Source organism: Salmo salar, chromosome ssa13, assembly GCF_905237065.1.
Source record: "Salmo salar chromosome ssa13, Ssal_v3.1, whole genome shotgun sequence".
NCBI classification, from domain to species: domain Eukaryota; kingdom Metazoa; phylum Chordata; class Actinopteri; order Salmoniformes; family Salmonidae; genus Salmo; species Salmo salar.
This window is the reverse complement of record NC_059454.1, coordinates 36,927,285-36,941,495: the sequence shown is the minus strand read 5'-3', so window position 1 is coordinate 36,941,495 and position 14,211 is coordinate 36,927,285. Positions and strand designations below refer to the sequence as shown.

The 14,211-nt window shown below is 40.5% G+C and overlaps 1 protein-coding gene across 3 annotated transcripts in view; it reads left to right on the top strand.

The window, feature by feature from the left end:
• The window catches only part of LOC106567181 (diacylglycerol kinase alpha), a 30,538-nt gene that overhangs the window by 1,393 nt on the left and 14,934 nt on the right, over window positions 1–14,211 (top strand). For 2 of the 3 annotated variants that reach the window (XM_014136191.2, XM_014136190.2), the window contains exons 2-8: window positions 9,307–9,393; window positions 11,544–11,620; window positions 13,063–13,195; window positions 13,361–13,435; window positions 13,556–13,605; window positions 13,814–13,888; window positions 14,045–14,161. In XM_014136191.2, the coding sequence (XP_013991666.1) occupies window positions 9,318–9,393; window positions 11,544–11,620; window positions 13,063–13,195; window positions 13,361–13,435; window positions 13,556–13,605; window positions 13,814–13,888; window positions 14,045–14,161 (603 nt within the window). In that variant the 5' untranslated portion in view covers window positions 9,307–9,317. Of the gene's footprint in view, window positions 1–8,466; window positions 9,156–9,306; window positions 9,394–11,543; window positions 11,621–13,062; window positions 13,196–13,360; window positions 13,436–13,555; window positions 13,606–13,813; window positions 13,889–14,044; window positions 14,162–14,211 lie in introns of those variants that run through there. The other variant, XM_014136192.2, reaches the window with a different exon arrangement.

Here is a 14,211-nt window from a genome sequence, read left to right as displayed (position 1 = left end):
CAAACCAAAAATAATACACCCAAGATGTCCAATCAGATAGAACCAGCCAACATCCTCTTGAAAGAGGATCACAACTAGGTGTGATGACCTAAGGGGGTGGGCTGAGTACAACAGAGATATAATATAGGAAAAGAAACAGAGTATACAAACCAGTCAGGGGAATAAATACATTCTAGAAAAAACCTTGTATAAATTACAAACATTCAATGTTTTAATAGCTTTTTTGTTGTGAGAAGAAGAAATTGTGTTTATCGTTCAATTTCATTCTCAAAAATAATAAACAGAGTTTTTTGACTCATAAATTTACATGAATGAATATGGAATTTAGCTAAAATAACAATGAGGTTGATTAAGAAGAAAGACTTTGCTATACTTTGTATTTCAGTGTAATTACAGTATTTTCATTCAAGTTAAGTGAGGTCATCAGTTCTTGTTAAAACGTCAATTTCCTGGTTTCCCTCTACACTGAAGGAGAGGAAGACAAAAAACCATTCTGGAAATACTGGCTAGTCTCCTATTCAAGTCAGACTTATCAGATCATGCTGCACATGTAAAAAATCACAGGAAAACATCAAGAGAGGCATTCCTGGTTAGGTCAACCAATTGGTTAATGAGCAAAAAGACAATCTTTACAGATTACAGACACATCAGGACGTGGGTCACACTGGGAAAGGATCTTCTCTCTGTCTGTTGTTGCAGAGAAATGAAATGGATCTAATCGGGTTCAATAGAGCTAGAGAGAGTGTGTGTGTGGTGTCTGTGTGTGTAGGCCCTGCCCCCAACTTATGGTATATCTGTCACCTGGGGCTGCATGGAAAATGGCCCATGAACACAAGAACACAACTCAAGGGCCAGTCAGCTCTCCCCATGGAGGGGCCAAAATGTCGCTCTTTTTACACCAGGGGTGTCAAACTCGATCCATGGAGGGCCTAGTGTCTGCAGGTTTTAGTTTTTTGGTTTCAGTTAAGACCTAGACAACCAGGTGAGGGGAGTTCTTTACAAATTAGTGACCTTAAATCATCAAGCAAGTACAAGGGAGGAGTGAAAACACTCTGCCCTCCTTGGAATTAGTTTGACAAGTGGTCTACAGTATCTAGAGGACTGACTATTGAAATATGTGTTAGATACCAAACATGGATGCTATAGTGTTATTCTATCTGAAAGTTGATATCTAAAGAGAACTTTGGTGCCATCTAAATGAATGTAATGATGTTTAATATACAGTACTAGTCAAAAGTTTGTAAACCTACTCATTCAAGGGTTGTTCTTTATTTTTTTACTATTTTCTACATTGTAGAATAATAGTGAAGACATCACCCCAGAAATACCACATGGAATCATGTAGTAACCAAAAAAGTGTTAAACAAATCAAAATATACTTTATATTCTTCAAAGTCGCCACCCTTTGCCTTTGACAGCTTTGCACACTCTTGGCATTCTCTCTACCAGCTTCACCTGGAAGGCTTTTCCAACAGTCTTGAAGGAGTTTCCACATATGCTGAGCACTTGTTGGCTGCTTCTCCTTCACTCTGCGGTCCAACTCATCCCAAACCATCTCAGTTGGGTTGAGGTCGGATGATTGTGGAGGCCAGGTCATCTGATTCAGCACTCCATCACTCTCCTTCTTGGTCAAATAGCCCTTACACAACCTGGAGATGTGTTGGGTCATTGTCCTGTTAAAAAACAAATTATAGTTCCACTAAGCGCAAACCAGATGGGATGGCGTATCGCAGCAGAATGCTGTGGTAGCCATGCTGGTTAAGTGTGCCTTGAATTCTAAATAAATCACAGACAGTGTCACCAGTAAAGCACCCCCGCACCATCACCCCTCCTCTTCCATGCTTCATGGTGGGAACCACACATGCGGAGATCATCCGTTCACCTACTCTGCGTCTCACAAAGACATGGCAGTTGGAACCAAAAATCACTCATTTGGACTCATCAGACCAAAGGACAGATTTCCCCCGGTCTAATGTCCATTGCTTGTGTTTCTTGGCCCAAGCAAGTCTCTTCTTCTCATTGGTGTCCTTTTAGTAGTGGTTTCTTTGCAGCAATTTGACCATGAAAGCCTGATTCACGCAGTCTCCTCTGAACAATTGATGTTGAGATGTGTCTGTTACTTGAACTTTGTAAAGCATTTATTTGGGCTGCAATTTCTGAGGCTGGTAACTCTAATGAACTTATCCTCTGCAACAGAGGTAACTCTGGGTCTTCTCTTTCCAGTGGCGGTCCTCATGAGAACCAGTTTCATCATAGTGCTTGATGGTTTTTGCGACTGCACTTGAAGAAACGTTCAAAGTTCTTGACATTTTCCGTATTGACTGACCTTCGTGTCTTAAAGTATTGATGGAGTGTCGTTTCTCTGCTTATTTCAGCTGTTCTTGTCATAATATGGACTTGGTCTTTTACCAAATAGGGCTGTCTTCTCTATACCACCCCTACCTGTGACAACAAAACTGATTGGTCACTACTTCATGAAGCTGGCTGAGAGAATGCCAAGAGTGTGCAAAGCTGTCATCAAAGCAAAGGGTGGCTACTTTAAAGAATCTCATATAAAATATATTTTGATTTGTTTAACACTTTTTTTGGTTACTACATGATTCCGTATGTGTTATTTCATAGTTTTGATGTCTTCACTATTATCCTGCAATGTAGAAAATAGTAAAATATAGAAAAACCCTTGAATGAGTAGGTGTGTCCAAACTTTTGACTGGTACTGTATCTCTGTGGTAATTTTTACTCTGTTCAGAGTAAACATCTCTGTTGTACTCAGCCCACCCCCTTAGGTCATCACACCTAGTTGTGATCCCCTTTCAAGAGGATGTTGGCTGGTTCTATCTGATTGGACATCTTAGTTGTATTATTTTTGGTTTGGTCTATGGTTGGTCAATAATTGACTTTGAATATAAACAAGTCTGATCTAGTATAAATGGAATGAAGGTCTTTTGTTCTCCCTTGCCCTGCTATCCCCCTACGGCACGTGTCAAACTCATTCCCCGGAGGGCTGAGTGTACGTGTTTCCTCTCCTCCCTTGGATTTGATTGATAAATGAAGGTAACTGATTAGTAAGGAACTCCCCTCACCTGGTTGTCTAGGTCTTAATTGAAAGGACAAAAACAAAAACCAGCAGACATGAGTTTGACACCCCTTCCCTCCAGAAAAGGTTGTATGAAAATGCTCCTCTTATAGACTGCTTGGCCTGAGCAGGTTTGCTTCGTTCATGCTTTGTCTTGTACCTTTTAAGATCTACATGCCTAGAATTATGCCTTTGCCAGTAATGCCTTGTAACTCATGGTTTCGCCTTGTATTATGGAACTCATTCATCCTACAATCTTAATTAAATACTTGCATTGTTATTCGCTTCTCATGAACATTTCTTGATCTTAGTCAGCTAAATTAAAAATACTCGATTGCACATTGTTTAACTATAATATTAAATGGCGTGATAGTCAAATGAATGAAATGTAGATTGTTAAATATTAGTTATCTCTGTGTTTGTGTTTTTCCAATTGACAGCATGATTAGTAAACAATACAAATACATATAATTTGCTCCCTGTGCACAGATTGAAATGTACAATGGTTTTCTAAAGGCAGGCGTGCAGTAACAGAGGAGAAAAGGTCCTCCAAACACGTAGCAACGCTCAGAGAGTGAAAGTGGCGTGGTTACAGAAGGGAAGGGTGCACGCTCAGAAGTCCAGGCGGGGTTTGTGTTTTGTCTGTATTCAAAGCACCACGATGTTCCACGGGACTGCCTCCGCCCACAGCCTGTTGCATACGTTTTTTTATTGATGTCAAAAGAGTGATGGGCCATACACTCATTGTTTGGTGGAAATAAATAATTAAAAGGCAACAAGCTGTGTCTCGCCCACATTTTACAGAAATGTGTGATTCATGCACAGGAGCCAAAATCTGTTTTTCCACTCAGACAAACCCTGCCTGACTTCTGACATTTATTGTTTTCGTCTCAAATATAATTCAATTTCTGTAAATGTAATAACTTGATTAGTTATCTGATCTGACATTAGAAATTGCGCTCAATTCAGATAATGTACAAGAAAGATAGTGTCAGTGCAATAGGAATACTAAACAAGTAAAGGTTGAAGTTCCAGTAACGCAAACTTCATTATCAAGAATTTTCACTCCAGCTCTGTTCTCAACACTCAACAAAAATATATATTTTATTTTGTATGAAACCTGAGAAGTGACCTCATGAGTAAGGGTCCATTTTTAGAGTGAGGGAGTATTCCCCGCTCACAGCATGAGTCACAGTACTAGCATCTGCATGTGGAATGCAATCTAGTCTGTGTGGCCTTTAGTTCAGAGGGGTAGAGCTGAGTCGCGTGGGAGGGGAGGCGTGGGCGCAGGGGAACACTCATAGCGTCTGGCTGGCTGGGCTGAGGGCTCCCCCCGCCCTCCCTCCCTGGTCCACTCCTGTCAGTCACCCATGAAAATGCACTGACGGACCGCAGCTGATGTAGGGAAACACTTTCCATAGCAACCAAGCATGCCCTTCCTTCCCTCTGTTAACCTACCTGATGTAATCTCTATAGATCATCTAGGTCGGTGCCGAAAATATTTTGGTTTCTATTGAAAAACAACTAGCTATGACAGTATGAGGCATGCTGTCACTGTTCAAAGCAAATTACTGTTTTTCAACCACAAAATTTGAACAAAAGTTTAAGATTGGTTGTTGCTCTCTAGCCTAACTGTTACAAAACAGCAGATTTCCTCGACAAAAGGTGTGGGCGTCTCGACAGCTTGCACGCATGGAAAAAATCCCCACAGCTATACCTTGAAACTAACCTTGTAAGGATGGACTGCCTATATGTAAACTATAGGCTATATACACTGAATTTAAGAAGGATAATTAGGATACCTACTGCACTGCAATATGGTAAAATATATGTAGTTTTATAATCTATATCTGCACAGAGAAAATGAAATGTACACAGATCCTCTCCTCAACTCCCTTATGACTTCATCTGCTTGCGTCACAAAATTCTATGTATCTTTCCAAGTACAGATGAATAATCAGTAATGTTGAATTGATTGCTGGAAAATGTACCAAATAATGACCTAGCCCAGGATGGGACAGGTGGCTGCTTGTATACACAGGAATATAAAGAACACAGGGTCATTCCATTTTATTTCAGCAAGCCGTGACACCCAACATCTCAGACTGTTCTGAAATGGTTTCCGTAGTTAAAAACAGATAAGCATTCCTGCAACATTATTTTGTTGAAAGACAATTTGAACTAATTGATTGCAACCAAATTGGCCATTTCAATTTATAGGATTCATATAATATTCAACAAATATAGTACCCAACATCCGATTTGGACCAAACCTCTTCTTAACAATGATTAAGATGTGAGGAATCCAATAAAAAATTGTTCAAAGCTACCCACATACACCCCCAAACCCCACATCAAGCCCCACCCAATGTCCAGAATACAGTATTTATTCTCTGTTTGAAAAGTAATATGAAGCTGTGGCTTGGAGTATAGTTTATTCATACTATAATGTATTCTCAGTGAATTTGGTGATGTTTTCTTCCCTCTATTCAGAGAAGCTTGTATTTTTCCCCATAAATTGGTGTGAAAGTCCCAGGTTTTGCCCAATAGATACAGTTTTTCCTGCTACTGCCACACCCTTTTATACATACATTTTTGCTGGTCTCTTGTGTTTACTAAATGATAGCAACCATTTTATTGAAACTTGAAGTTAAAAAAACTAACTTTTGCCCATGATAAAAATAAATAGGGTGGCAAGTAGCCTAGTGGTTAGAGCGTTGGACTAGTAACGGTCAAAATATGTCGTTCTGCCCCTGAACAAGGCAGTTAACCCACTAGGCGTCATTGAAAATAAGAATTTGTTCTTAACTAACTTGCCTAGATAAATAAAAAAAATAAAAAAATGGTGTGCTGACAATTCAAGCGAAACCTCCATGAAAGCAATTCACTGGGTACTTCTCTTATACTTAATCTGTGTCCAGGAAACGACCCTGTATGTGTTGTTTATTCCCTTTAAAAAAGGTCTGGATTAGACCATTCCTGATGAACAAGCAAACCATTAGGCTACAGCAGTGCTAATGATTTCAATGTTATGGTCTCTAGCTAAGGGTCTTCAATGGTAAAATTCACAAACACACACTCTGTGGTGTTTTGCAATGGTAATGGTATTGGGTTAGATTGATTGGTAAGTGTCACTAAACACAAAACATATAAAGATGTTTTCTAATAATTGTATTTAAAAACACAAGACTGCCATGCAATAGTTTATAATTGTATTATACTATTAGGGTTGTCACAACAGTCACGAGGCCATTTCTCCATAACAATTGTGGGCTTGTAGGAAGAGTCTTCATATGATAATTGCAACATAGGGATAGATCTCTCAGAGAGTTTCTATTTTTTTGGACTATTCAAGGATGAAGTATTAGTTGCTAAGAGAAGGACAAACTGAATTGCTTTCATGGAGGACTGGCTTGACTTGTTATGATATCATTTATTTTAATCACGAGTAAAAATGTAATCGATTTAACCTGTTGGGGCTCGGGGGCAGTATTGAGACATTTTGAAAAAAATATGTGCCCATTTTTAACTGCCTCCTACACCAACTCAGAAGCTAGGATATGCATATTATTAACACATTCGGATAGAAAACACTCTGAATTTTCTAAAACAGTTTGAATGGTGTCTGTAAGTATAACAAAACTCATATTGCAGGCAAAAACCTGTGAAAAATAGATCCAAAAAATTGTGGATTTTGTGACTGTACTATTTAGTGTCATTGTTTTATAGATACCATAGTGAGAAAGGATTCATTTCGCAACACCTACGGCTTCCACTAGATGTCAACGATCTTTATAAAGTTGTTTGAAGCGTCTATGATAAACAGAGAGCAAATTAGAATCCAAGGAAGTTGACATGTCATCACTTCATTTTTTTGCGCGAACAGCAAAATGGATAGTAGGGTAGCAGGAACAGCGGCATCTAGTGGGCAAAACCGGGTACGTTCACACTAATTTATGGGGAAAATGCAAGCTACTTCAATGACACATTTTTATGAACCTTTTTTTTTTTTTTACCAAATTCACAGAGAATAGCATAGTATGATTAAACAATACTCCAAGCTGCAGCTTAGATACTACTTGACCAACATAGAGAATTGATACTGTATACTGGCCATTGGAGTGGGCTTCATGTGGAGTTTGGGGGGTTCCATGGGTGGATTTTGACAATTTTATTTAGATTCCTCGTGACATTGTTAAGAAGAGGTTTGGTACAAATCAGATGTTGGGTACTATATTTATTGAATATGATATGAATCCTCTAAATTGAAATTGCCAATTTTGTGTGCAATTAGCTTAATTTCTCAGAGTTAAACATTTTTCAGCAAAATAATGTTTCAGGCATGCCCATCTTATCTGTTTCCAACTACAGAAACCATTTCAGCACAATCTGAGATGGTGGGTGTCGAAATCCTCTTTCTTGTGCTTTTTGAGGTGGAATGACTCCACGGGCAGATAAGAACCTGCTGAGGTTTCTGTTGTGCCTTGATAGATGGTTGCCTGGATCTCCCCCTTTCAGCTCATCCAATCTACTCCCATGTTCATCACAATCAGCACAATCCTGACATGTAGGGGTGAGGTTAGGATGGGGTGGCTCATGATGGGGGCCAATTTCGACTTACAGTGCTTTTTTATATATAGCACATGTTGTTCTGTCTGTTAGTGATTTACAGTCTGCATGTAAAAATCCTGCATGCAAATATAATATCTGATCAGGAAGTAGTGAATCAGATTTTACCCAGGTTGCCCTGGCCTAAATCATGTCAGACAAGGGTGGTACATCGTCTGTCCGACATGAGGGAATAGAGACATGCTAATATCAGTGTATTGCTTTGAAGGGCATGCAGAACTGCCATCTGCCATATTGCCACAGGCAAGGCAAGGGAACTGATCTAGAAGTAGCCTAAAACTGGATTTTCCATGTCTTGTTTAGAAGCACTACTTTAGTATGCTCTTTGAGATGTTTTGATTTTCTGCTTTCAAATTAGCAGAAATTAGCAATTCAAATTTTATTGGATAGATTATTTGAACTGTATAGTAAGGCCCTAACTGGAATCCAAAACCTTGCATGATGTGCAGTATAAAATAAGTCCTTGTAGTTCTTTTTAAAAGCCTGCCATATCAACAAATGGCACTTTCCTGTCAATTCTCTCCTCTCAACTGATTGGCTGCCTAAACAAAACTGCTAGGCAACGCTGCTAACCTTTTTGAGGGGAATTAAGAAGGGACAACGTGACCCTTTGTTAGCACAGAGAGATTGTGGTTTCACGTCACATTGAACGTGGGCATTTAGCAGTTTATTATTTTGCTTTTCTCAGCACTACTCCATAACTGACAGACTTTTGATTGCTGTAGATATAATACTGACTGTCTGACCTATACTTCCGTAGTGCTATTAGGTACTGGGACAATAACCCATTTTAAAATGGAGATGATTTATTACATTATTTTATGATTTGATCCAAAAACTGCTGTTTTTTGGCAGATTTGAAGAGAGAAATTGTGGATGGAGAGCTACAAAGATGAAAAGGTTGACACTTGCCAGACTATTTCAGGAAGAGGTGTTGGATTTTACAGAGAAACGCATACAAGTTGATGAATGAATAGAAAACTGGGTCAGACAACACTCTGAAAAAAGCTTTGGGGAGACTAAAACTCTTGACATGTATAATGTCTCTGGTGTGTCTGTAGCCTGATACTGCTTATGCAGAGCTTGTATTGGGGCCACGGGGCGTTCTAAAGTACCAAATGCTCCTTGAAGCTGCTTATGCTTGTCAGCTTAGCACTGGGATACTGTGCATTCTCTTGCTCGTTGTTAACATCAACAATGTCATTTGAAACATGGGAGTGGAAAGACAGGTGTTTTTGAAACATTTGCTCTGAACACTATTAACATCATGACTGGAGATGACTAAAGGACACGGAGGGTATTTGCAAGCCATTGCTGGTGTTGAACTATGTGGTTCATGCCAATTTGCAGATGTAAATTTTGTGGGTTTTAACAGGCCGTTGCTAACCTGTTTGCATGGTGTGATGATCTGAAGCATCTTGAAGCGTCTTTCTAAACAAAGCCTTGCCTTGTGAGTTACTACCTAGCACTGTTATGTTCAGCTTACAATTCTGGTTTGATGTCTGAGCCGCCTCCATTTCACATTCACACAGCAGAAGACTGATGTAACTCGTTTTCCTCTCCTCTCTTCTCGCCCTTTTCTGCACCGGCGGTATGTGCAGACGCAGGCAGCATGTCCGCCCCCACAGACCCAGAGGTGAAGGAGCTGAACCCAGTCGACTTCATCCAGCTACAGCAGTACATTGACTGTGAGTACATGCAGGCAGGAAGCCTCCTCAGCCCTGCATCGCCTTCCCCTTACACCCACACGCTCTCATATGTGGAAGTGGTGATGACTGTCTCTTACTAAGTATCTGCAAAACGTTGCCGCATTTGGCCCACCATTTTTCTAGGTAGATCTCTGGATTTAGACATTTTCTGAACATCAATGTTAAGGAAAATTAAGGAATAGAAAACTGGATTTCTTATCCTAGTGTCTGTTATCCATTTGAATGCCGTAATACATCTGTCATGTAATACACATGTCATGTTGCTATGTAGAATTTTATATATTTGTAGTTCCTGCCTACAGAAAGTTTTCATACCCCTTGACTTAGTCCACATTTTGTTGTTACAGCCTGAATTCAAAATAGATTTTTTTTTCTTACCCATCAACACACAATACCCCATAATGACAAAGTGAAAACATGTTTTTAGAAATGTTTGCATATTTTATTGAAAATGAAATATCTAGTTAATATACCCGAGTCAATACTTTGTAGAAGCACCTTTGGTGGCCATTATAGCTTTGCGTCGTCTTGGGTATGTCTGTATCAGCTTTGCACATCTAGATTTGTGGATTTTCTCCCATTCTTCCTTGCAGATTTTCTCAAGCTTTTATTAAGTTAGATGGGGAGCGGCAGTGAACAGCAATCTTCAAGTCTCTCCACAGATTTCAAAGGAATTCAAGTCTGGTCTTTGGCTGGGCCACTCAAGGACTTTCACATTCTTGTTCTAAAGCCATTCCATCATTGCTTTGGCTGTATGGTTGGGGTTATTGTCCTGTTGGAATGTACATTTTCGCCCCAGTCTAAGGTTGTTTGCACTCTGAAGCAGGTTCTCATCAAGGATTTGCCTGTATTTGGCTCCATTCATTGTTCCCTCTATCCTTACTATTCTCGGAGTCCCTGCCGCTGAAAAGCATCCCCCATAGCATGATGCTGCCACCACCATGCTTCACGGTAGGGATGATGTTAGACAGGTGATGAACTGTGCCTCTTTTTTTCCCAGACTTAGCGCTTTGCATTCAGGCCAAAGAGTTACATTTTTGTCTCATCAGACCACAGAATCTTTTGCCTTATGCTCTGTCTTTCACCTACCTTTTTGCAAACTCCAGGCGTGCTGTCGTGACTTTTTCTCAGGAGTGGCTTCCGTCTGGCCACTCTCCCATAAAGCCCAGATTGGTGAACTACTGTAGAGACTGTTGTCCTTCTGGCATGTTCTCCCATCTCAGCCAAGGAACTCTGTAGTTCTGTCAGAGTGGTCATTGGGTTCTTGGTCACCTCCCTGACCAAGGTCCTTCTTGCCCGGTTGCTCCAGTTTGGTCAAATGGCCAGTTCTAGGGTAGTTCCATATTTTTTCAGTTTCCCAATGATGGAGACCACTGTGCTCTTGGAACCTTTGAACACTCTAGAAATTGTTTTGTTTCAGATATAGACCTCATCGTAATTCTATCTCGCCGATCTTCGGACGTTTCCTTGAACTTCATAGTTTTTATAGTTTCTGCTCTGACATGCACCGTCAACTGTGGGACCTTATATAGACAGGTCTAAATCAAGTCCAAACAATTGAATTGGCCACAGGTGGACTCCAATCAAGTTGTAATGACATCTCAAGGATGATCAAAGGAAATTGGATGCACCTGAGCTCAATTTGGAGTGTTATAGCAAAGGGGTGTGAGTACTTTCATTTTCAATAAATTTGCAAACATTGTAAAAACATGTTTTCACTTTGTCATTATGGAGTATTGTGTGTAGGTGGGAGAGGGACATTTTTTTTAATGCATTTTTAATTCGGGCTGTAACACAACAAAATGTGTAATAAGTCAAGGGGTATGCATACTATCTTATAGTAATACTTATAGTTTCTGATTCTATACTCATTCTCTGTAACAATTATTACTTAGACATTCATGTTTATAGTACTCTAAAATAAGAGTTTGTGTGTGTGTGTGTGTGTGTGTGTGTGTGTGTGTGTGTGTGTGTGTGTGTGTGTGTGTGTGTGTGTGTGTGTGTGTGTGTGTGTGAGTGAGACCTGAGTGAGACCTGAGTGAGACCTGAGTGAGACCTGAGTGAGACCTGAGTGAGACCTGTGTGAGACCTGTGTGTGTGTGTGACCTGTGTCTCTCTGCTCCTCCCAGACTGCACGCTGAAGGTTAAAGATGTGCTGAGGGAATTTGATGTAGATGGCAGGCTGGCCCAGCACAGACATGGAGAGGTGAGAGGAAACCATGGCCAGGTTGATATCGACCCAACCACAACTCATGTCTGCTCTCAGTCCCTCTTGATAAATGTCTGTTGTACATTACAGTTTGCCGTGACATTTTAGAGTGATTGTTATGGTCATGTGATACCCATTGGTTTTCTTTTTAGAAAATCTATTATAATTTAAACATGAATCATGTTGATGAATATGACATGACTACCTAAGAGCGCTGTATATACATCAAATCAATTAGGAGAGAATTGTCTTCAGGGGTTGATGAATTTGCAAACCGCTGAAGTTTCTAATGGAAATTACCTCTTCAAATCGTGCCAATTCTGCAAGTCCTCTGACTGACGTTGTGCTGGCATCATGCAGAGTAAGCCATTAGGTGATTTAACGGGACAGGTTTTCCAGTATTGCCGGTATCAGCAGTTGGATTTGCCAAATAATTAGGGTAAATCCAATCTTCTCTCATATGATGGATAAAAACAACACATAGCAACTAGGACTTACGGACTTAAGCTAGGGGAAACAATGGGTTACAGAACAGAAAGACTGATATTTCTCAATGAGGATGATGAGAAAGAAGCAGCAACTCTCGAAGTAGAATACTTAAGTGGGAAATCTGACTAAAAGCATTGATCAGTATGGTTATGTACTGTATACTCTGTTGTCGGGAATCTCGTCCTTTCCTTCTCTACCCAAGTCTTCTTAGCATTGAAAGGGAAAGGGGGATACCTAGTCAGTTGTACAACTGAAATGTGTCTTCTGCATTTAACCCAACCCCTCTGAATCAGAGAGGTGCAGGGGGGCTGCCATTGAGCTTGGGCTGCCTTGCAGTACCATAATGTATTACTGGGGCAGTTCTTTAGCGAATCACTCAGGGAAAAGCAACTACGACCAGAAATGGGTTTGTGGTTCAGTATTCCAGAGGGTGTTCTGATTTGTGGCCCTTAAGCAAATTACTCCCCCTAAGTTATTCCAGGAATATCAGGCGGCACAAATGGATGAAATATTGATTTTCTTTGGCATCTCCCAACCTGCTATAGTGTGCGATACAGACAAAGTTGTCAGATGAAGTTTGTGGTTAAGAACAAGTTAAGCGCGTTGGGCCAGAAATCAAAAGGTCACTGGTTCGAATCCCTGAGACGATTAGGTGAAAAAAATCTGTTGGCGCCATTGAGCAAGGCACTTAACTCCAATTGCTCCTGTAAGTTGCTCTGGATAAGAGGGTCTGCTAAATGAGTAAAATGTAAAGAAAATAATAATGTTTTGACCAAATCCCCTCATCATTGTAACGTCTAGGAATTATTATTATTTGCACCCAAATCACTCCGTCCTAAATCAGAATGTTTTGATAAGAATCACGAGATCTCTGTCATCTTCCCATTTGATTGATTGATCGATCATTTGAATCATTGATTGATTGATTGATATCCCATCCTCTGCTGCAGTGTATCAATGAGGAGGGCTTCCGTCTCTTCCTGAAGACCTATCTGGAGGTGGAGGACTTCCCTAAGGATCTCTGCCAGCGCCTCTTTCGATCCTTCCAGAGCGGAACTGAACCTGACGGGCAGGACAATGCTAGTACGTTTATTTACCCTCGCGTAGACTCATATTATTGTCTGTCTATAGTCAACAGTTTCACTATTCTCGATGCTAGTTCATTTATCAAAGTCCACAGACTGCACATGATTATGTGTGCTCTATGTGTTAACTTCCCCCTCCTCCTTCACCTCCTCTCTCTCATAGAAGAGGTATTTTTGAAGGACGTTTCGTGTTACTTCTCCCTGTTGGAGGATGGCCAGCCCAGAGACAAGCTGGAGTGTGAGTCTTGATCCTGTTTTCTCCACCATGTATCAGCTCCATACTGCAGTCTCTTTTTATAGATATGCTGTTTGATGGCTATGTCCAAGATTTTTATATGCCAATTTCTCCCTCTTTCAGTTGCTTTTAAACTGTACGACAGAGATGGCAATGGCGTCCTTGACAGCTCCGTAAGGCAATTAGTCATATTTCTTATGATCTACATAGAAATGGGTAATGGGTATTGTACCAGATTGCCCATTTCAGTGTAATAACAATGTAATAACATGTAATGACTGGCTGTTGAAGGCGATATCACCTTATACACTTTAATTTCCACAAGGTATATCAGTTCTTCAACTAACAATAAGTTATGTTCTCCTGCCTGTATGAACCCAGGAGGTGGACCGGATCATTGCTCAGATGATGCACGCTGCAGATTACCTTGGCTGGGATGTGTCTGAGCTGAGACCAGTAAGTGTGGTCAAATTTGGGATTTCGAACAATAACTGACTATCATTTTAATAGAGGGGAAAATACCTAAAGTCTTCTGCAAATATCTTCTGCACAAACAGCCACTCAAGAATGCTCATTTAGACACTACGTTATAAGGCACTTTCATTTGTTCAGGTGCTGAAGGACATGATGACTGCCATTGACGCAGACAGCAGTGGCACGGTCTCTCTGGATGAGTGGGTGGAGGGAGGAATGAACAACGTCCCCCTGCTGGTGTTACTGGGTCTGAAGGTTGGTGAACCATGTTCACCTGCTGGTTCGTGTTCATTAGGGACAAAATG